The sequence below is a fragment of the Camelina sativa genome, chromosome 15 (assembly GCF_000633955.1).
Source record: "Camelina sativa cultivar DH55 chromosome 15, Cs, whole genome shotgun sequence".
Lineage (NCBI taxonomy): Eukaryota > Viridiplantae > Streptophyta > Magnoliopsida > Brassicales > Brassicaceae > Camelina > Camelina sativa.
Genome location: NC_025699.1, coordinates 6711987 through 6736534, shown reverse-complemented (window position 1 = coordinate 6736534; position 24548 = coordinate 6711987). Strand labels below are relative to the sequence as shown.

General features: G+C 36.4%; 5 protein-coding genes across 5 annotated transcripts in view; 3 read left to right on the top strand and 2 right to left on the bottom strand.

Annotated features, from left to right (window-relative positions):
• Positions 2211-3369, top strand: LOC104748191 (terpenoid synthase 19-like). The gene is made up of 4 exons (XM_010469868.1): positions 2211-2293; positions 2389-2527; positions 2924-3169; positions 3235-3369. Exons 1-4 carry the CDS (start codon positions 2211-2213, stop codon positions 3367-3369), a joined length of 603 nt encoding a protein of 200 aa, XP_010468170.1.
• LOC104745726 (geranylgeranyl pyrophosphate synthase 11, chloroplastic-like) lies at positions 10062-11289 on the top strand. The gene has a single exon (XM_010467044.2). The coding sequence runs from the start codon at positions 10062-10064 to the stop codon at positions 11142-11144; it is 1083 nt and encodes a 360-aa protein (XP_010465346.1). The 3' UTR covers positions 11145-11289.
• LOC104745725 (terpenoid synthase 17-like) lies at positions 12638-15099 on the top strand. The gene is made up of 7 exons (XM_019237080.1): positions 12638-12995; positions 13086-13359; positions 13434-13818; positions 13901-14119; positions 14209-14347; positions 14413-14658; positions 14756-15099. Exons 1-7 carry the CDS (start codon positions 12729-12731, stop codon positions 15050-15052), a joined length of 1827 nt encoding a protein of 608 aa, XP_019092625.1. The 5' UTR covers positions 12638-12728; the 3' UTR covers positions 15053-15099.
• On the bottom strand, positions 19917-20490 carry LOC104748189 (zinc finger X-linked protein ZXDB-like). The gene has a single exon (XM_010469867.1). The coding sequence runs from the start codon at positions 20412-20414 to the stop codon at positions 19917-19919; it is 498 nt and encodes a 165-aa protein (XP_010468169.1). The 5' UTR covers positions 20415-20490.
• LOC104748188 (putative disease resistance RPP13-like protein 1) overlaps positions 20857-24548 on the bottom strand; it is a 7686-nt gene continuing 3994 nt past the window's right edge. The window contains exon 3 of the mRNA XM_019236679.1: positions 20857-20921. Within this exon, the coding sequence (XP_019092224.1) occupies positions 20857-20921 (65 nt within the window). The remainder of the gene's footprint in view (positions 20922-24548) is intronic.

Below are 24548 nucleotides of genomic sequence, written 5' to 3'. Positions count from 1 at the left end.
ATCATTACTTACCAATGAAAGTTAATGATGCATATTAGAAAGAAGTAACATTACCTGAAGAAAGAGCTCATCATCCTCCTCGTGAGATAGCTCCGATCGACGTGATGTACCATCAGCTTGGTCGTCATTGTCTAGAGCAGCCAACTTAGCTTCCCTTTTTTGCTTATATGCCTCATGAACTGCTTGCGCCTTCTTATCCACAAAAGTCCCATCTTTTTTGGTATGAGTCCTAATGAAAACTTCAGGAATAGTTGGCGGTCTTCCCAATTCCACTTCCTGAAAAGTTAGACAATGAAAAGGTTAGATAATGAACCATCTGATGTAACTTATTAAACAATGAAAACTTATTAACTCACCATCTCTTGTTCGATTTGCAAGTAAGACTTCGGCCCTGATACATGCTTGTGAGGGCCAAGACCATTACAGTCAGACATTCGAGCTGCTGAAGTGGTTTCACTCTTTGCCATGGCTTCTTCTGTTCCAATAGTCACACATTTCTTTCCAAAGAGTTTTCTCAATCCAACTCGGTTTTGCTTCATCTCGCTGAGCTGCTGCCTTGGAAACCATGTCTTTCATACGGTTTTGACAAATGGTATAAAACTTTTCTTGAACGACACCGGTTAGTGAGGGATCCCAGGTGTGTGTTTTCTACAAAAGATGACTAGTGTTAGTGATACAAACAATCCAAAAAAACAAACTATAAATACAGAAATCAAATTGAAAGGAGTAGAAGTTTACCGTGAATTCCAAGAAGTAGTTTTCTCTTCTTGCAGTAGGAACACAACCCCAACTGTAATATGGCCCATCAAACTTGTTTGTAAACACTTTTGTAATCTTTCGGGTAATCATACCATTGTCCTTACCAAACCTTATAACACAAACAAATCAAAAGTTAAATTATAATCAACAACAAACCTACTAATCTACTCAACAACAAATCGACAACAACAACAAACCTACTAATCTACTCAACAACAAACCTACTAATATAATCAACAACAAACCTTCTAATCAAACCTTCTAATCCAATGAAACAAACCTACTAAAACAATAAAACAATCCTTTCAATTCTAATCACTCTAATCAATCTAATCTACACAAACAATCCTTACCAAGTAGTTCCACGCTCTAATGTGGGAGAGAGGACAGTGGTGTACAACTCACGGCCTGGCTGGACGAGCATGGCATGTAAAGAAGCGAGTACATCAGCTGGGAGTTGTGATTCCCTTGCACCGTCATCCTCAGAATCAGCTTGGTCTTCTTCTTCCTGATGCGAGTTCTGCGCTTGAGAACTGTGGTGCGATCCAGAGCCAGCTCGAGGTTGAGAAGACGGTGGACGATGATTTGAGACGTGAGGAGCCTGTCGAGGTAGCGGAGACTGTCGAGGTATAGTCGAGACCTGAGGAGACTGTCGAAGTGGACTCGAGAATTCTGGTGGATTCGTCGCAGAGGCAAGAGGCTGAGGAAAAGGACACCTGATTGGAGCTTCGCCATAAGGGGATGCTCCTGGAAAGCTCCTCGAGTTGTGGAAAAGGTTTGTCGGAGGTGGATAGTCTCCGTAATGAGGCATCGGTCTCGCTGGAGGCTGGGGGTTGGGACAGGAGTTCCCTGAGAATCAGTCTCTGGGTCTCGCTGGTTCGCCGGCGTGAAGGCATATTGGCTAGGAAGAGTCGCGGGTCTTTGATTCACCGGTTGTGAGGTTCCAGCGGTTCGATTTGAGGGGTTTCTTCTTCCTCCTCCTCTTTTCTTTGCTCCGGCCATCAACAACAAAAGAGAAACAAGAACGGTATGAAGATTTAGGGTTCTCGATTGAGATCAATTGAGATCTAGGGTTTTCTCGGGGAAGAAGAGAAATGAGGGATTAGGGTTTTCGCAGGATAAATATGAGATCGAGTTGGGTTTGGGCCGTTTTCTTACGGACCAAATTTGATTTAAGGCTTCAACTTCTGCCAGTTTCATTACATTGAAGAACTCAAAACTCTCACCAAGTGACATACTACTCTTCAATCTAGTTGATAACATTGTTCTCAATTTATATTTTTCCCAATTTATTAATTTACTTTTATGGTTGCAGATGGTGGAAGGACTTAGATCTTGCATCTAAACTACCTTACATTAGGGATAGAATTGTGGAGTGTCATTTCGTGAGCCTGGGCACGTATTTCGAACCACAGTATTCACTTGGAAGAATCATAGCGGCTAAAATCATAATGATTGTAGTTGTTGTGGATGATACATATGATGCTTATGCAACCGTTCCCGAAGCTACAGCTCTTACGGAATGTTTGCAAAGGTGCTAGCTATGTGTGTGTGTGTTTATTCACATATATGCCTCTTTCTTTCTCTTTTAAATTTATTTAAGCATGTGAGAAATCTTGGCATGCCCAGGTTGAATATTGGTGCCGATGATATACTACCGGACTATTTGCGAATCGTCCTCGAAAATTTGTTTGAAGTTATGAATGAGATTGAACAAGAAATGAGACTGAAAGAACGATCATACAGCATGAAACAAGTGTTGGAAATGGTAATGTAGCCACACAAGCGGTTTTTAAAAGAAAATTTGTTAGAAATGCACTTTTTGAGATACTTTTTTCAAAAATAATCTTTTTGAACATTTTTATTTTTGTCATTTTTTACACAATTAAAATATGTTAAATTAATTTTTAAAATTTTTTTTAGGTTTGGTTTCTCTATTTTACATTCAGGTATAATTTTAAAAGGGTAGAGTTTAGTATTTGAGGTTTAAGTATTATAATTTAGTCATTTTGTATATTAAAATATATATTTTTAAAAATAGATAACATGAAGAGGTATTTATAAAAAGTGACGTAAAAAGTATTTTTGAAAATGTCTACTTTTAAAACCTACATATATGTAGATAGATTGTGGACACTAATTGGTTCGTGGATTCCAAACACAGTTCAAGATCATTGCGAAGGCGTACAAACAGCTAACAAAGTGGGCAAGGACAGGCCACGTACCAACCTTTGACGAGTATATGAAGGTTGGGATGGTGACAGCTGGGATGGGTTATGCAGTGTACTGCTTTATAGGAATGGAAGATATCAGTGAGAAGGAAGCTTTTGAGTGGCTCAATTCCAGTCCCCGAATCATCAAAGCTCTGAATGTACTGTTCCGTATAGCAAATGACATAGGAACCTTTGAGGTACACCTTCTTGTGATTTTTGTTTTCCTCTTCTTCTAGTCCGCGTGAATAAATGAAATTTGCAGACCGAGATAAACAGAGGAGAGGTGGCTAATGGGCTCAACTGTTACATGAAACAACATGGAGTCACCAAGGATGAAGCATCCCAATATAAGATCAAAGACTTGAAGAATATAAGAACACCTCTCTTATTGATTTAGAAAACTTCTCAAAAACTAAATCTCTCAAGTCTCTCTAGTCTCATAGAACACCTCTCCATAGACTCATATATTTATATGTTTCATCTTTTCCTAAACCTATTAGGATTAACATATTACAACTTAAGACTTTAGGAACTTTTCCTTTTCCTATTCTATCTCTTAAGGCAACTTCCTAGGAGATAGCTTGTTCTTCAAGTTGGAATTATCCAACATTCTCCCCCTTAATTCCAACATGAACTTTGGGAAGCTTGATCTCTTCAACTCCAAGTAAACTCCTCATTTCCTTGAACTTAACCCGTTCTAGAGGCTTTGTAAGAATGTCGGCCTTCTGTTCTTCTCCTGGGACATGATCAACTTCGATTTGATCACTCTCTACACACTCCCGAATGAAATGATATTTGGCGAGCATGTGTTTTGTTTTTCCGTGAAAGACTGGGTTCTTGGTTAGAGCTATGGTTGATTCATTATCGATTCTAAGCAGTATCTTCTCTCCTTTCACGCTTAGTATCTCACTCAACAACTCCTTAAGCCATATTGCTTGTTTTGCAGCCTCTGTAGCAGCCATGAACTCTGCCTCGCATGATGACAACGCAACAGTCGGCTGTTTCTGTGTTGTCCAAGTGATAGGCGATGAACCATAGTAAAAGACATGACCCGTGGTGCTCCTCCCATCGTCAATGTCAATGTTGTGACTACTGTCACTGTACCCTGTGACCTTCCTTGATCCATCCCTCTTAAAGAACAACCCGTAGCTCATAGTTCCTTTCAAATACCTTAGAACATGCTTGATTGCTTGCCCATGTGACACTCTCGGACTCTGCATATAGCGACTAAGCACCCCAACTGCAAAGGACAAATCCGGTCTTGTGTGAAGAAGATATCGCAAACATCCAATGGTCTGTACCTAGTCGCATCAATCTCTGTTTCTTTCTGTGCCTTCGACAAACTCAGTCCCGGCTCCATCGGTTCATGAGTTGAATTGCAGGAACCCATCCCTGCATCAATAAGAATCCCTTGAGCGTATGCTTCTTGCTTGATTCTTATTCCATCCTCTCCTTGGAAAACTTATATGCCAAGATAATAAGTTAGTTTTCCCAAATCCGACATTTCAAACCTCCTTGACATGTCTTCCTTGAAACGTTTATTGATACTGAGTGACGTCCCTGTCACAAACAGATCATCAACATAGATAGCCACAATCAGAAACTCCTTATCCTCTTTCTTGCGATAGACTGTTGGTTCCTTCACACACTTCTTGAAGTTCATCTCCTTAAGAACTTGATCAAGTTTCAAATTCCAAGCTCTTGGTGCTTGACGCAGTCCGTACAAAGCTTTATGAAGCTTGTATACTCGATCCTCTTCTCCCTTCTTCTCGAACCCCTCAGGTTGAGTAACATAGACCAATTCTTTTAGTTCACCATTGAGAAAAGCTGTCTTCACGTCTAAATGATGAATCTCCCAACCTCTTGTTGCCGCGAGTGCTATCAGAAGCCGTATAGTCTCGATTCTTGCCACTGGAGCAAAGACCTCATCGAAATCAATACCTTGTTGCTGCACATACCCTTTTGCAACTAACCTCGCTTTATATTTATTCACCGAACCATCAGCCTTCCTCTTGAGTTTGTAAACCCACCTAACTCCTATAGGTTTGACACCAACCGGTTTATCCACAAGCTCCCAAGTATTATTCTTAATAATCGAATCTAGTTCAATTCTCATAGCATCGACCCACTCTTTTATCTTTCTAGCTTCAAGATAGTTCTCTGATTCTCCATCGATTGTTAAGAACAGCCTGCAACTCTCTGCTTCTGCGAACAAGACATAATCATTGAGATGGCGTGGTTTTGTTACCACACGACCAGACCTGGTCACCAAGGGTTGTACTACTGCAACTTGTGGCTGTACTACTGCAGCTTGTGGTTTAACTACTGCAGCTTGTGGTTGAACTTGATTCTCGACAATCGCATCTTCCTCATTGTCTTCTTCTTCCTCTTGATTACCATGATTAGCATATTGGTCTGCATTTTGCTGGTCGTTTTCTTGACCATTGTCATGTCCACCACCATCTTCTATAAAACCTTCTTTGAAGAGTTTAAATGCTCCTGGTTCACCTTCTGACTCCACTGTCGCAGATGACCAGTCCCAAGCCTTATTTTCATCAAAAATCACATCTCTACTAACCATTACCTTCTTAGCAATCGGATCATAGAGTCTATACGCCTTAGAGCCAGGTTCTGTGCCGAGATTGATCACTTTCCTTGATCTATCATCCAGCTTTTTCAACTGTGGTCCATTGACCTTCGCATACGCAACACAACCGAATACTCTTAAGTGTTCAATGTTCGGTTTCTTGGACATGAAACACTCATATGGAGTCTGACCACTCAAAGCTTTTGTGGGAACTCGATTGATGAGATACGTTGAGTGGCGAACAGCTTCTCCCCACATATTATTTGGAATCAACATTCCCTTCATCAAGCTTCTTGTCATCTCCATCAAGGTACGGTTTCTTCTCTCTACTACACCGTTTTGCTGTGGTGTATACGGTGTAGTCAAGTGTCTAGTGATACCATTCTCCTCGCAGAACCGATTGAACTCACCTGAAGTGAACTCTCCTCCTCTATCGGTTCGAAAGGTCTTAATAGCCAACCCACTCTGTTTTTCAACAAAGTCTTTAAACCGTTTAAAACGTTCAAAGGCTTCGCTCTTTTCCCTCAGCAGCATCGTCCACATGTACCTAGAGAAATCATCAATAAGCACAAAAACATAGCGGTTGTTGGCTGGTGTTTGTGGTGAGATAAGACCACACAAGTCTCCGTGAACTAACTCCAAAGGTTGAGATGCACGAAAACTGGTTTTACTTGGGAAAGAACCTCTTGTTTGTTTCCCTACTAGACACACATCACACACATCCTTCTCATGAATCATGTGTGGAATTCCTTCAACCATGTTCTGTTGAACCATATTCTTCATGACTGCGAAATTTACATGCCCCAGCCGAGCATGCCAACGCCATGTAGCTTCACCATTGTCGANCATAGAGTCTATACGCCTTAGAGCCAGGTTATGTGCCGAGATTGATCACTTTCCTTGATCTATCATCCAGCTTTTTCAACTGTGGTCCACTGACCTTCGCATACGCAACACAACCGAATACTCTTAAGTGTTCAATGTTCGGTTTCTTGGACATGAAACACTCATATGGAGTCTGACCACTCAAAGCTTTTGTGGGAACTCGATTGATGAGATACGTTGAGTGGTGAACAGCTTCTCCCCACATATTATCTGGAATCAACATTCCCTTCATCAAGCTTCTTGTCATCTCCATCAAGGTATGGTTTCTTCTCTCTACTACACCGTTTTGCTGTGGTGTATACGGTGCAGTCAAGTGTCTAGTGATACCATTCTCCTTGGAGAACCGATTGAACTCACATGAAGTGAACTCTCCTCCTCTATCGGTTCGAAAGGTCTTAATAGCCAACCCACTATGTTTTTGAACAAAGTCTTTAAACCGTTTAAAACGTTCAAAGGCTTCGCTCTTTTCCCTCAGCAGCATCGTCCACATGTACCTAGAGAAATCATCAATAAGCACAAAAACATAGCGGTTGTTGGCTGGTGTTTGTGGTGAGATAGGACCACACAAGTCTCCGTGAACTAACTCCAAAGGTTGAGATGCACGAAAACTGGTTTTACTTGGGAAAGAACCTCTTGTTTGTTTCCCTACTAGACACACATCACACACATCCTTCTCATGAATCATGTGTGGAATTCCTTCAACCATGTTCTGTTGAACCATATTCTTCATGACTGCGAAATTTACATGCCCCAGCCGAGCATGCCAACGCCATGTAGCTTCACCATTGTCGATCTGCAGACACATCGGTAAGCTAATCTCCATCGGAGTTTTATACAAACGGTTTGGTGACCTGATAACTCGCACAAGCAGCCTTCCACATGGGTCTAGAAGTGTCAGAAAATCCTTTTTCATATTCACCTCACACCCTCCTTCTGTAGCTTGTCCTAAACTCAATATGTTGTGCTTCAGTTCGGGTATGTAGTAGATTTCTTTTAGGGCTCTTATCTCGCCTGTCTTGCAAACAAAATTAATAGTTCCTTTCCCAACAATGTCAACATATGAGCCATCACCAAACCTTACTTTCCCCTTAATTCTTTCGTCCAAACTGCAAAAGAATTCTCTGTTCCCTGACATGTGATTACTCGCTCCATTATCTAGATACCATACACTTGCCTTGCCTTTGTTGATATCGTAATTTTCCGGAATCACCTTGTCTTCATTAAGGAACACAATTTCATGCATATAAAGTCCATCTGCTTCTTGTGTCTCATTCAGGTTCGACTCTTGATTATGATTCTGTATCGGCTTGTTGGTGCAAGTCGTCGCATAATGTCCAGGTTTGTCGCATCTCCAACATATCACTTTAGACAAGTCTTTCTTCGGTTTGTTTTGGTTGTCTTCTGTGGTTTCTCCTCCTTGGTTTTGGCCATTGAATCTCCCTCGACCTCTGCCTCTACCGAAACCACCTCTGCCTCTACCGTAGCTTCCTCTACCGTAGCTGCCTCTACCTCTTGATCCTCCTCTAAAACCTCCATATCCTCCGCGATTGTTAGAGGTATTAGTGAACATCAACTTCCCTTGATCTTCGATCGGACTCACTTCACCAATTCGCTCCTCATAAGCTTTTAGTCTTCCCACAATATCCACAAACGTCGTGGTGTTTAAGTCAAGGACTTGTTCTAGAGAAGCTACCATATGGATAAACTTTGCTCTAGGCAATCCTGTGAGAAACTTCTTTACAAGTTTCGATTCATCAATGGTCTCTCCCAATGATGCTGACTGCGATGCAAGGCCTGAGATCTTGCCTGCAAAATCATCTACGGTATCTGAATCATTCATCTTCAAACGTTCTAGTTCAGCTAACAGAGTTTGAAGTCTAGCCTCCTTAACACGCTCCGCTCCTTGGTGACGTGATCGGATGGCTCCCCAAAGAGATTTGGCTGAATCTTGCTCTCCTATTTGCAAGATAAGTGACTCTGGAACAGACTGAAACAGAAGTGCAGTCGCAATATCGTTCTTCTTTTCATCTTTGGATCCAGGTTCAATAACATCCCATACCTCGCTGACTCGAAGTATGATCTTCATCCTCATCGACCAAACTGTGTAATTAGTCGGTGTGAGTAACGGACATTGGATCGATGGTGCTCCAAGGTCCTTAGTTCGTAACGGTGGATTTGCTTCAGCCGCCATGCTTTGTCGTAGTTCTTCTCCACCGGTTTTAGGTCAGAAGCACACCTTGCTCTGATACCAAATATAAGATCAAAGACTTGAAGAATATAAGAACACCTCTCTTATTGATTTAGAAAACTTCTCAAAAACTAAATCTCTCAAGTCTCTCTAATCTCATAGAACACCTCTCCATAGACTCATATATTTATATGTTTCATCTTTTCCTAAACCTATTAGGATTAACATATTACAACTTAAGACTTTAGAAACTTTTCCTTTTCCTATTCTATCTCTTAAGGCAACTTCCTAGGAGATGGCTTGTTCTTCAAGTTGGAATTATCCAACACCCAAGAGTTGCGTAAAATGTACAAAGATCACAAAAAGTGGTTATGGAGGAGTTCATGAACACGCATGACCATGTGTCGCGCCAGGTTCTGCTGCGATGCCTCAACTTTGCACGCATCTTCGATGTTTTCTACACAGAGGGTGATGGATACAGTGAACCCAACGGCAAAATCGAACACTTTATGACCTCTTTGTACCTCCACCCAGTACCCCTTTCATAAAAACGTTGAACACACGCCAATTCTAAGAGTTCATTACTTCATTTTTTTTTTGTGATATCTCTAAGAAGAAGTTTTATGACTCCGTTTATCCCATCTAGGTTAATTCGCGGGGATATTGTGTTACCTTTTGTGGGTTCTCTGTTTATTCACTTTTACCCTAAGGTATGACTAATGTCACTCTGGTATCTGTCTTTAATTCTTAATTACTTTAAACAAACCAAACTAAGATTGCACAGTTATACTTCCATGAAGATCATATATGGGGTACCGTTTTAATGCAAGAACTCAGATTACTCTAACTATGAATCAAGATGTAGTCAAAGAGATTGTATGTTGAGTATCTATCTGTAATTTCAATGCCCCTCTTAAACACTCTTGCTATAGAAATGGAAGAGATCTCTGCAGCTTCACAATTCCAGTAAAAAAAATGGAATTAATGAATAACAATTCATATTGCAGATTAATAGAATCATAATCCTCAACTCTACGATTTATCCTAGACGAAATGGTGTCCTACGTAGTTCAAAAGCTCTTGACAAAGGATTGGGCAAAGACTCATTCATAATGTTCTAAGATCAGATTTCACATATTGGGCACCTCTTTTCCTCTACTTGTGATCGAAGTCAAACCTTTCGTACTTAACGAGATCTGAACTGCAGTCATTAATTACTGTAATGATTATTTTCAGCTTCTTTGTTACAATATGTACATAGAACGTGACTTATTCAACCCATAATTGGAAATTAATTCATATTTTTTTGTTAGCAGATTACAGTCTAAAAATAACTGTAAAGACGTTGACGTTCTTTGCTTCCAAGCTTTGGAATCCTATTAAGGACTCAACCAATTATAAAACTATATCGGAGAAGATCGGATCGGCCATGGCTACTACTATTGTTCATCTCAGCTCATCCTCTGTTTTTGTCCAATCCAGAGGACGAAGATATAACTTCATTTCCTCATTCAAAAATCTCCAAAAACGCACTGTTTTGTCTCTCTCTTGTGCTATGACCTCACAAGGAGGCGACATGATTCGACCAAAAGGAAAAAGTAATGATCGCAACTCTGCCTTTGACTTCAAGTCATATATGATCCGTAAAGCCGAATCCGTAAGTGCGGCTCTCAACGTTTCAGTACCTCTCCAAGAACCCCTCACGATCCAGGAGGCTGTGCGGTACTCATTACTAGCTGGCGGAAAACGTGTGAGACCCCTGCTCTGCATTGCCGCCTGCGAGCTTGTGGGAGGGGACGAGGCTACTGCCATGCCAGCCGCCTGCGCGGTCGAGATGATCCACACGAGCTCTCTTATTCATGACGATCTTCCGTGCATGGACAATGCCGACCTCCGCAGAGGCAAGCCCACCAGCCACAAGGTATTTGGAGAAGACATGGCGGTTTTGGCAGGTGATGCACTCCTTGCTTTGGCGTTTGAGCACATGACGGTTGTGTCGAGTGGGATGGTCGCTCCTGAGAGGATGATCCGTGCGGTGATTGAGCTGGCAAAAGCCATAGGTACAACTGGGCTAGTGGCTGGGCAAGTGATGGACTTATGTAGCGAAGGACTGCATCCAGACAACATGGAATTGGAGCGTCTAGAGTTCATCCATCTCCACAAAACAGCGTCGTTGTTGGAGGCAGCAGCGGTGTTAGGGGTCATAATGGGAGGTGGGACAGAGGAAGAGATCGAGAAGCTTAGAAAGTATGCGAGAAGTATTGGACTACTGTTTCAGGTTGTTGATGATATACTTGACGTAACAAAATCTACGGATGAATTGGGTAAGACCGCCGGAAAAGATGTAATGGCCGGAAAGCTAACGTATCCAAGGCTGACAGGTCTGGAGAGATCGAGGGAATTTGCAGAGAAACTGAGCAGGGAAGCAGAGGAACAGCTTCTAGGGTTTGATTCGGACAAGGCGGCGCCTCTGGCGGCTCTTGCTAGCTACGTTGCTTACAGACACAACTGATATTTTTTATGGACTGATCATCAAATCCTCAATGCATCGAATCTCTAACTAGTCATATTAGTTCGATCTAGTTTTCTTATAAATCATTTATGATGTGATCATCTCTCTGTGTTTTCAAGTTGGTTCTTAGTATTGGCTTTTTGAATCTTAATGTCATCTTTCAACAAATATCAATAAGGTTTGCTCATGGAACTTAATGGTATGTAGCATAACGATTTCTACTAAACAAAGTACTTGAACCAAAACAGAGTATATAGATTTGTATTATTATTGAAGCTAGCTCGATCATGTTCAGAAATTCAGAGTGTGCCTCCTCTCCATATTAAGACCATTAACCTTCGTATGTACAGATGTACTCGGATCAAAATCACAGTCGTCACACAGTGTACTTCTGGTTGCAGAACATGATTCTCACAAACACTGGCTATGTAGTAATTTGGAAGGAATTTAATGCATGCCCATAAGAAAGAGAGATAATGATTGAACCAGATTGTTTCGATTCTCAATGAATTCAATCATATTAAATGGTTGTCTAACATTTTTTCCCGTGACTGCATTCAATATTCACAATCAGATACTGTGTGATATTGTTAAATCATTTTATTTTTATTCAAATCATCCATTTAAGTGCAAGGCAGCTTCAACTTCAAGGGTTTACTTAATAAAAACAGAGAAGTTTGAAATGGACCTTTGAAACAGATTATTTCGGTACCACAGTCGACCCGATATGGTTCATTTTAATGACAAAACCCACAGTCGACCCGATATGGTTCTTTCTTGTTGCAGAAGGTATTGAATGGACAGGACACCTAGATTGACTGAATAGCTTGGAAAGGACACCTGGATTCCCCATTGAAATCACAAATTAAATGATCGTCTGACATTCTCCCTCCCAATTAATGTTTCCCGACCGGTTCATCATTGTGTCCAATCCATTGAGAAACGTCAGGGCCAAGTCAGCTTCCAGGGTTAACTTGAATTTGGAAATCATAACATTAAAAACAGAGGCCCTCTAAATAGTACTATTCCGTCTTTATCCTGTTAGTCTGTTACAGTAACAGCATGGAATCAACAATAATGGGTTTTGGTCTTCCTAATATTCACAACGTCCCTCTTTCCTCATCGTTGACTTCACAAGCCCACTCTTTCCCTGAAACCGGCCAAGAAAAACAAACACTTGGTCTGTGTAAGATCTACTTATACCAGTGATGGAAACCAAACATTATAAACAGAGTACCTCTGTTTCATTTTAAGGCCAAAATGCACAGGACACCTAGATTGAGTGAATAGCTTGGAAAGGACACCTGGATTCCCCACTTAAAATCAAATTAAATGATCGTCTGACATTTTCCCTCCCAATTAATGTTTCTCGGTTCATCATTGTGTCCAACCATAACAATATAGATACGTCTCGTATAGAGTTAATTCATTTTGTTTTTATTCAAATCAGGATCCATTGAGAAACGTCAGGGGCAAGACAAGCGTCCAGGATTTACTTAAATAAAACAGAGTAATTTGAAGTGGAACATTAAAAACAGAGTTTCTCTAAATGCAATTTTGTCTTTCTTCTTTTCCAGTAACAACATGGAAGCAGCAACAATAATGAATTTTGGTCTTCCTAACGTTCACAACTCCCCTCTCTGTTTCACGACCAACCTCTCTCTCTTTCCCCGGCCTTGGCTTCACAAGCCCACTCTTTCCCTCAGACCGGCAAAAAGAAACCACTTGGTCTGTGTTAGGGCTAGTGCTACTGAGACTAATGATGATGAACTTGAGAGAACTCGTCCATTGGCACAATTTTCTCCTACTCTTTGGGGAGATCACTTCCTTTCTCGCCCCTTAGATGTTGCTGTAAGCAAATGTTGACCCAATCTATTTCAAGATATTGTTGGTTTAGTTAACATTTTAAAAAAAAAAAACATATTTTGTATCTCTTTGTAGAAATTTGATGAATTCTCAAGAGACATTGAAGTGATAATGAAGCCAAAAGTGAGGGGCATGCTCATGTCTTCCAAAAACAGTGAAAATGAGAGGATATGTCTCATCCATTTGCTAATTAACCTCGGAATCGCATATCATTTCGAGACTGAGATTGATGAGATCCTTAGCCAAGCTTTTCCGAATTTGGAGGACATAATCCACAAGGAAGATGATTTGGAGACAATCTCCATCATGTTTGAGGTTTTCAGACTACGCGGTTACTATATGCCTTGCGGTATGGTTATCAGTTACCTTGATTCACATATAAATATACGCACATATATAACATGTTTTTCGACTTCATTGTAGATGCATTTAATAGTTTCAAAGGTGAAGATGGGAGGTTCAAGGAAAGTCTAGCTGAGGATATGAGAGTGATGCTACAGTTGTATGAAGCAGCACATCTTGGGACACCATTTGAATATATAATGGACGAAGCATTGAGTTTCACTCGGCATCACTTGGAGTCATTGACAGGTCAACATGCAGCATCTGCTAGTCCCCATCTCTCTAGACATATAAAAAAAGCACTGTATAGACCTCGATATCATAACTTGGAGATACTAGTCGCAAGAGAATTTATCTCTTTCTACGAACAAGAAGAAGATCACGACGAGACGCTGCTCAAGTTTGCAAAACTCAACTTCAACTATTGTCAGCTACATTACATTCAAGATCTAAAAGAATTGACCAAGTGCGTTGTGGTAGTTCATAATTTCTTTTGTCTTGATATATCTATGTCAGTTTTGCTTTATTTGGATATTTATGTTTTGCACATGGTGGAAGGAGCTAGATCTTGCATCTAAGCTACCTTACATCAGAGACAGAATTGTAGAGGTCTATTTCGGGGCACTCACAATGTATTTCGAGCCACAGTATTCGTTTGGGAGAATTATTGTCACTAAACTTACTGTGGTTGCAACTGTTTTGAATGACACATGTGATGCATATGGCACTCTTCCTGAAGTTACAAGTCTCATTGACTCTTTTCAAAGGTACTGTTTTAAAATCTCAAGCACTCCTATTTGCTCGATCGATTAAATTTAAGAATAGGTAAAATTGTCGTGAGAATGTTATTCTTTAGGTGGGATCTTGAGGACATTGAAAAGCTACCAAACTATTTAAGAATCGTCTTCCGAAGTGTGTTTGAAACTTTAGAAGAAATTGAAAAAGAAATGATGCCTAGAGGAAGATCACGCATTGTGCTAGTAGCAGTAGATGAGGTGAGTCCTCCAAATTGTAGTCAAGTCTGTGTCTATAAGAAAAAAACTGAGTGTTTTGCATGTAGATGAAGAAGTTGGGGAAAGCATACTTGGCCATCTCGAAATGGGCACGCACAAGTCACGTTCCAACCTTTGAGGAGTACATGGAGATTGGGATGCAAACGTCAATGGATAAATTTGCAGCCTATAGCTTTATTGCTATGGAAGATTGTGATGAGAATCAAACGTGCGAGTGGTACAATTCCAGACCCAAAATGATGGAAGGTTTGAATGGCCTGTATCTTATTAAGAACGACATAGCCACCTATGAGGTAATAGTAAGACATGCAAAATCATGACAACCAAACAATCACATCAACAACAAGTTTTGTCTTATAAATTTACTTAACAAATGTAATGGATGAACAGATAGAGATGAGCAGAGGAGAAGTGGCTAATGGGCTGAATTGCTACATGAAGCAACATGGTATTACCAAAGAAGAAGCGATTGGAGAGTTGAACAAGATTGCTAGTGATTATTACAAAATAATAATGGAGGAGTACTTGACGACAACCGCTGTGCCACGCCCGATTCTGGTGCGATGCCTCAACGTTCCGCGACCCATCGATCTATTTTACAAGGAGGGTGATGAATTCACTGATCCTTATTTCGGGAAACTTAAAGAAGTCATCTCTTCTTTGTTCATCCATCCAATTCCTCTTTAATAAAGTGCATAGAAACACTTCTAAATAAGACGCTTTGTATTCTTCTTCTTTCTTTCCCCTACCGTACACTTCAAAAAAACACGCCTTTTGCAATGGCGAGTTACGACGGATTACAGCTCTCGCAAATTTGCAGTGGATTTGCGAGAAAAGTACAAGAAAAAAAAAATCTCTAGCATATTTCTCGCAAAATTGCAAGGAAGGTGGTCGTCACAAATCCGCTACTAAATTGCGAGGCATTTACGACAAATTCGCAGGGAAGATCACCTCCCTCGCAAATCAATCACAAAATTGCGACGAATTTGCGACAACAGAGTCCATAGCAAAATTGCTATGAACATGTGAGTAACTTGCAAAAGCCATAGCGAATCAATTGCAAAATTAGGAAATTAATAATACATTACTATTGATGATTAAAAAGATGATAGAAAAGAGTATAATGAGACATTGGACCTTATAATATACTTGAAAGTTAATTTTACTAACTTTCAAAATTATTTCGATGGTTTTTATAAATAAGATATTCAAGGTTTGCGACAAGCTTGCGACGGATTTGCAAGATATAAAGCAAATTAGTCGTAAATCCATCGCAAATTACTCAAATCATAGCAATTCTCTCGCAAATGACAACTTTAAACCCTAACCCCTAAACCCTAAACCCTAAAGACTAATTACATTACTATTAATGATTAAAATGATGAATCCAAGACTTATAATCAAAGATAGGGCAGTGCAACACAAAATTGTTAGAGAATTTGACAATTTTGGAATATTTGTCAAATATTTGTCTCAATGTAATGAACATATGTATGAATAGTGTAGAAGATAGTTAATGATTAGAGGAAGATGCAAAATTAGACAATTTTGGAAATTTTTATGATAGAAAAGAGTATGATGAGACCATTGAACCTTATAATATACTTGAAAGTTTATTTGACTAATTGTTTTAAATTATTTTGATGGTTTTTATAAATTAGTTATTCAGGGTTTGCGACAAATTTGCGACTGATTTGCTAGATTCATAGCAAACTAGTCGCAAATCCATCGCAAAACATTCAAATCATAGCAATTCCCTCGCAATTGTACAACTTTAAACCCTTGAACCTAAACCCTAAAGACTAATTACATTACTATTAATGATTAAAAAGATGAATCCAGGATTTATAATCAAAGATAGGGCACAAATAACAATTTCTAAACCTAAACCCTAAATACTTTGCGAGATATTTGCTACGGTCCCTCGCAATTCGCTTGCAAATACTCTTATTTTGGTGGGAAACTAAATTTTTAATAAATTTAAATTGGTTATTTTTAATAAATCTAAATTTTTAATAGATTTAGATTGTTTATTTTAATAAATGAAATTAATATTAATTAATGTTTGCGATGCTTTTGCGAGGGAGCCTAGCAAATCTCTAGCAAATTTTGCGTTGGATTTGCGACGCTTTTAATTTTCTATATAACCAGAAAACCTAGTTTGAGCAAAGCTCAAACCCAACACTCCGCTGCCGACAAACCCTAAGTCTTCTTCTTCTTCTTCCGATTTCTTTCTTCTCCGGTTGTTTTCTTCTCCGGTTAATCGACTCCTCTGCCTCTCTCTTATTTAGTTAGTCTACTCCTCCTCATCCTCTCTTTTTCGATCCTAGAAACTCCTCGTCCTCCGTAAGTCTACTCGTCCTCTCTCTTCTCCGACTAATCTCCTCCTCCTCTCTCTTCTTCTGTCGTTTAATTTCAGGTTTAGGGTTCTTATTAGATCTGTTTAGGTTTCTTTTTTACAGTTTAGGGTTTCGATTTCGATTTAGGGTTTAGCTTTGCGAGACAAAGGTTTTTGATTTTAGGGTTTTTATTTGAATTTTAGGGTTCTTATTCGATTTTGATTTTCATTTTGATTATAGGGTTTAGGGATTTCAATTTTTGGGTTTCGAATTCGATTTTAGGGTTTTTATGTAATTCAATTTTATGATTTTAATTATGATCGATTTAGGGTTTTTATGTAATTCGAATTTAGGGTTTTAATCTAGTTCGATTTTAGGGTTCTAATTTTATCAATTTTAGTGTTTTTATTTGATTCAATTTGAGGGTTTTAATTTAGTTATTTTGAATTATTTCAGATGTCTTCTCGAGACAATAACGGTTCTGTAAACCAAACTGTTTACACAAGGTTCATATCTTCTCAGGGGTTATCTCCTCCCATCCCTGCTCGCTCCCCCCATCCCTGCTCGAGGGATACGTTCTACAGCCTCTGCTCAAAGGCTACCTTCTCCCGCCTCTTCTCAAGGTACCTCACCAGCGACAGAAGGAAACCGTAATGCAACCTCTCCGGCGGTGGAAAATGATCTTCCTCCTCAGCAATCAACATCGCGTGTCAACAGTATCTCTGCCTCTCAAACATTTTTTTACTTTGGAAGAGTTACTTGCAAGTCCTAGGCGTGCAAGCTTAACAAAACTAGATCCTAAGCGACCTCCGGGTACTCTCTGGTGAGAATGTATCCCTATCTAACCTCTCTGATCAATCTTTATGTTTTGTATTTTCAATGATCCTCATTCCTTTTATCTTATGTTTTGTAGGTTTGACCAGGATTCTACGGTTGTTGCTACTGTCTGGGCCATTTTGAAAGAGATTTCAAATCAGCTCATGCCAATTGGACCCAAACACCAGGTCCGGTTGTAAACCGGTAGTTTGAAACTTTTGCGGTAAGTTACAGATTTTTTTATGTGTTTAAATTACAGATTTTGTGTGTTTATCACTTGATTCTGGTTCTGATTATGATTCTGATTCATGTTATGTCTTCACAAGCAAGCATATAACTGGGATGCGTCCATCAATGGAAGAGTTAGAGCTGAGTTTGAAAAGAAGTTGAAGTCCCGGATGAGTGATCAAGTGTCTCGGTGGAAGGGTAAGTGGAAGAACAAAGGTAATGACGCAATGCCGTGGTGGCTTGATCCTACCGTATGGGATGGCTTGGTCAAGTTTTGGTGTGAACCAAAATCAGAAGAAAGAGTATCAATAGCCGTAAGGCTCGCTATAGTGATCCTGATGGCACCGGAATACATAAGCACCGTTCTGGTCAGACCTCTTTTAAAGCCCGAGCACGAAAGCTTGTAAGTATCTCTGTTTAACACAAGTTCATTAATCATATCATATCTACAATATAGTAATATAGTTGTTTCATTTCTCTGTTTTTAGTCTGAGAGTACTAGTGAGCCACTACCTGATTTCTTGCTAGTACTAGAAGACACTCATAGGAAACCTGATGGGTCGTTTGTTGATGGATTGTCTGAGAAGGTGTTCAATGAAGTGTCGTCAAAGATAGCTGAAGCTGAGTCTGAGCTATTATCAGCGGATAACATGGAGAGTAGTGCTTCTGGCGGGTTATCACTAACTGTGTAGAACCAAATTTATGCCGAGGTAAAACATGCTTCATTGTTTATGTTTATGTTTATGTTTGTGTTTGTGTAAACTATGTGTGTATATTTTTATGTTTATGTTTGTGTAAACACTTATTATGGCGTGTATATGTTTTGTTGGCAGGTTGCTCCGAAGAAAAAGAACCGGATATATGAGGTTGGTAACATGCAAGCAGAAGCATCTTCAGCTCAGATTGGTCAACCGCCTCCTCCTTCTGAAGATCCACTTGTTCTAGCTGCGAAGCTTGCTGCTGCCGAAGTTGTTCTTGCAACTCAGGCAACTCAACTACAGGCCAATGCAGAGAAGATGCAAGAAAATACAGTGAGGATGCAAGAAAATGATCTGATTATCTGAAGATGCAAGAAAATTCATAGAATATGCATAGTTATGATGCATACTTTGATTATCTTGCATCGAAAGATCCAGAGTTTGCTGCTAGATTTCGCCGAGAAGATTCACCGGCCAGACCTGCGACCGGAGATGGAACCACCGGACAGTAAACACTGATGAACTCTCTTTATCCTCTCATATGTATTTTTTGTGTAGAACAAAATTGGTTATTATGTTTTGTTAACTTATTTTGTAAACTTAGTACTTCTAATTACAGCTTTAATTTGCATAAGTTTAAGGTTTGATTATAATTACAGGTTTAATTTTAATTACATGTTTAATTATAATTAAGCTTACCAAAATGAAAATTTTAATTTTTTTTATACCGTTATTATAATTTGCGACGGAAATATTAATTGCAAAAGCATCGCAAATTTGCGAGGGATTTACTAGATACAGAATTACTAGGACATTGCTAGAAAAATAGTTCCTCGCAATATGCGTGGATTTGCGAGGGACAATTTTTCCTTACAAAAATTGCGAGAGAATTGCAACGTTGACCGATTTGCGAGGAACGGACTTTCCTCACAAATTGCTTCTCGCAAATCGGTCAACGTTGCAATTCTCTCGCAACTTTTGCGAGGAAAAATTGTCCCTCGCAAATCCCACGCATATTGCGAGGAACTATTTTGTCGATTTGCGAGGGATTCGCTATATACTCGTCCATCGCAGAAGACTGTTTTCTTGTTGTAGTGGTAATAGCCAATGCATATAATTTGTGGGTTCTTTGTTTTTTCACTGTCAGCCATAGGCATGTCTGGTGGTGCCACACTGGTAGCCAAACCATAAAGTAACCATTTAGACTTTTTGGATTTGTTCCGTAGTTATGGCTTACGAAAATAAACTGCTCACCTATACAGACGTTTGGTACAAAATATAATTTTATATATACAAAACCTTTTAATTTTATACAAAATATAATTATATATATATAATTTTATATTTGTTACCTAAAATATCACTAATATTTAATATTTTCATAAAGAAGTTGCAAAAGAAGTAAACGTAAATGTTTAAACATCCTTCATGAAACACATAAGTACATAACCTATCCCTATTATATTCACCTTAACAGCCGCCTCCACAACCGCCTCCACCACCACCTCCCCCGTCACTGTAACTATTTCCATTACCACCGCCATGGCCACAACCAACACCGGAACCACTATTTAAAACGGATACAGCCAATGATACCGCGATGCCAGTGCTTATCAGATCTTGATTTTTGGCTCTATACGTAGGCCTCGGGAGCTCCACTGGTCGTGGTGGAATCAGTGAAGGCCGAGGTGGAAAAGGAAGCTTTGTATCCCTGGTGATGATGCCTTCACCTCCGCCACAAGCACCACCTGAACCACCATAAATATCGGTTCTAGCCACTGATATGGCTGACCCAGCGCCTGCCAAATCTTCACATTTGGTTCTATACACAGGCAACCCGAGCTGCCCTGGTCGTGAAAGCGGCGGTGGAGAATTGACATCTGCCCCGCTGGTGGTGATGCAGATTAAGAAGATAAACACCACTATTAATACGACGCATGATACGAGTGCAACAACCAAATCCAACATTTTCTAAACTCCTTAAAAAAAATGTAAACTCCTTAACTTAAATCAGATCCTATAGTCTCTTATAGATTTGTGTAGATTTTATTACTGAGAGTTTTAACAAAAATTAGTGGATTTATCAAATATGTTTATCAATATTATATCTTTTATATCAAAGATTTATATATCCTACTATATTAATTGAGAAGTACAAAAATAAAAATAACCTTAAAAAGTGTAAAAATTTACATACAAATGCCATTAAAAATTGTTAAATAAAAGCTAAAACTGTTGAGGGTGTAAAAGATAATTAATAATTAATCATCTTATTATCTTATCATCAATCAGCAAAAATCGTGGGTTGCATGGATAATCAATTGACTTAAATTAAATCTATTTACCAAATCTTTATTCTTTTAACCAACAAATCTCATACGCATTAAAATTCTTTAAATGTGGAGGAGAATTAAATGTGGAGGCAATCTTCGATTATTGCCGGTGATTCCATGGAATTCATGTTAGTGGATGAAGCTGTATGTTATTTTCCATAATTAAGGTTTTCTTCTCATTATTGTTTTATTAAAAATTTTATTTTCCTAAACATATATATAGGATGATAAGATGGGAGCTGACCTTAAAAAAGACTTAATCAAAAAATTCGAGAATGGAGCTTCTGAATTTTCAATCACAAACTATTATAAATAATATAATGACAAAATAAATTATTATAGATTTTGATAAACAAAAATGTTCAGCCCGCGGTTTACCGCGGGTTAGTACCTAGTATAGTCATTAATTGCCCTGGATTTGTATTGACTTTTTTTCTTCTAAACTTTTTTATTTTTAAGGTTATATATGTTTATGTTTTTCTAGAAAATTTCATTCCAATTCTGGTATGGGCTTTTTTATTTTTTGTTAGAATTTAATTTTTGGTATGTTTATAACTATATGAAGGATTTTCTTTCTAGCATATATGAAGGATTTTCTTTCTAGCATATATATATCTTATATAATATGAGAAGGTTTTTCTAACTTTGCCTAACAATGTGACATTTGGCACTCTACTTTTGTGACACATGTTTCAAATTTAACATTCTATTTTTTATTTGATTTTATTTTATTTGTATCTTATATAGTGTATATTTTGTTAAAATAAAGATAATTGTTGTATAGTTTGCTTTTTGAATTTCAACATTGTTACAAAATATATTCTTTCCATTTTTTAGTTCTACCATCTAATATATTCATAATGAAATCACACACAATAGAACCTAAAAAAAAAATACTGATCAACCCAACTAAAAAATATAAACAAATTGAAACCAAATAAAAATAGAAAATGGTTTCATACTTTTAAAGTAAAAACTGAAACCAAATTAATTTATGATAGACTAATTTAAGAATCTAGAAGATTTTCAAATATATATTTTTTTTTTGACAACATTTTCAAATATATATATATCATATTATATTCAATAATCATATATAATGTATTAAAGACACAACTCAAATTTGTATTTAATAGTATTCTATAAGTTACAGTTTCTTTAAAACATATGTACTAAAAAAATGGTATCATAACATAATTGTTTTATCTCCCCAAGAAATAATAGAAAACAATAGTTTCACAATTAATTTATTGTTAACTATACTATTTATTTTAAAATCATTAGAAATAGAGACAATTTATAGAAGAAAAAAATATGTATATTAAATTTGACACACTTTTATTTTCATGAATTATTATAAAAAAAATAGTTAGACTTAGAGTATATATAAGATATATGTTTTGTGATATCGTTTTAATAAATTATTTTAAAATTGACTTATCATATTATAAGATTATTTGTTGTTAACTATTACTTTTAGATATGAAAATAAAATTAATACATAGGACAACATAATTTATCTATCAAAGTAAGGTATTATACTTTTTTCCTTATAATACTTATCAGTTTTGTTTTCCAGAAAAAAACAAACTATAAATTAATTAATTTATCATAATTATTTAATGAACATACAAAAATTAATTAACTTTGCTGTAACTAATTTTCCTATTACTATAAAATGGTTTCATACATTTCAAAGTAAAAACTGAAACCAAATTAATTTATGATAGACTAATTTAATATAAAAGATTTTATAATATATAAAAAAACTCACATTACATTCAATAATCATATATATTTTTTTTAGACTAATAAGATATATGTTTTGTGATATCGTTTTAATAAATTATTTTAAAATTGACTTATCATATTATAAGATTATTTGTTGTTAACTATTACTTTTAGATATGAAAATAAAATTAATACATAGGACAACATAATTTATCTATCAAAGTAAGGTATTATACTTTTTTCCTTATAATACTTATCAGTTTTGTTTTCCAGAAAAAAACAAACTATAAATTAATTAATTTATCATAATTATTTAATGAACATACAAAAATTAATTAACTTTGCTGTAACTAATTTTCCTATTACTATAAAATGGTTTCATACATTTCAAAGTAAAAACTGAAACCAAATTAATTTATGATAGACTAATTTAATATAAAAGATTTTATAATATATAAAAAAACTCACATTACATTCAATAATCATATATATTTTTTTTAGACTAATAAGATATATGTTTTGTGATATCGTTTTAATAAATTATTTTAAAATTGACTTATCATATTATAAGATTATTTGTTGTTAACTATTACTTTTAGATATGAAAATAAAATTAATACATAGGACAACATAATTTATCTATCAAAGTAAGGTATTATACTTTTTTCCTTATAATACTTATCAGTTTTTTTTTCCAGAAAAAAACAAACTATAAATTAATTAATTTATCATAATTATTTAATGAACATACAAAAATTAATTAACTTTGCTGTAACTAATTTTCCTATTACTATAAAATGGTTTCATACATTTCAAAGTAAAAACTGAAACCAAATTAATTTATGATAGACTAATTTAATATAAAAGATTTTATAATATATAAAAAAACTCACATTACATTCAATAATCATATATATATATTGTATTAAAGACAACTCAAATTTGTATTTAATAGTAATTTATAAGTTACATTTTGATTGTGTTTAAATTATATGTACTAAAAAAACATAATGATATCATAACATAATTGCTTTATCACCCTATGATATAACAGAAAAAAAATAATTTCAAAATTTAATTTATTGTTAATCATACTATTTATATTAAAATGATTAGAAATCGAGACAATATATAGAAAATAAAAAATATATTAAATTTCACACACTTTTATTTTCATGAATTTTTATAAGAACTGGTTAAACTTATAGAATAAGATATTTGTTTTGTGATATCGTTTTAATAAATTATTTTAAAATCGACTTACTATATATAAAAATATTATTTGTTAACTATTACTTTAATTTTAGATGATGACAATAAATTAATATATAGGAAAACATAAAATTATATATCAAAATATTAAGTAAGATCTTACACTTATCTTTCTAGATTACTTATCAGTTTTTTATTTTCCAAAAAAAAAAAATATATATATATATATATATATAATTTATCTTAACTATTTAACGAAAATACCATATATAAGTTGACTTTGCTATAAGTAATGGTCTTATTACTATAGTAACATACTATTTAAATAATTTCAACAATATATTGTAATCAAAAATATTTAGTAATATTTACTTTAACTTTCCTCTTTTTTCATGACCCTTCTATGAAACATTATATAATATATATAAATTATAAATTGTAGTTGAACCGTAGTATTATGAATATTATTTTTAAGACATATATTAACAATTACATCTGTACATTTCATATATAATTGAAGAAAAACTTTATTTTATATTTCAAATTAATAATGCTTACATAAACCACGCATTGCATGAACTACTTTCTAGTATATATATCAACCAATTGTTTCATTGACCTCATTGCTCTTCTTTATTCATTTTTGTTTGCACAACAAAATATGGGTTTATCCGTTTTAAATTGTCAAAAGTTTAAACCAAAAAAAAAAAATTGTACAAAAGTGCTAAGGTTGTTGTTAGTTGGAAACTCCCGCAAAACAGTAGTTCACATTTACGTATATATAGCTAAAAGAAAAAAAAAAAAAAAAAAAAAAAAAAAAAAAAAA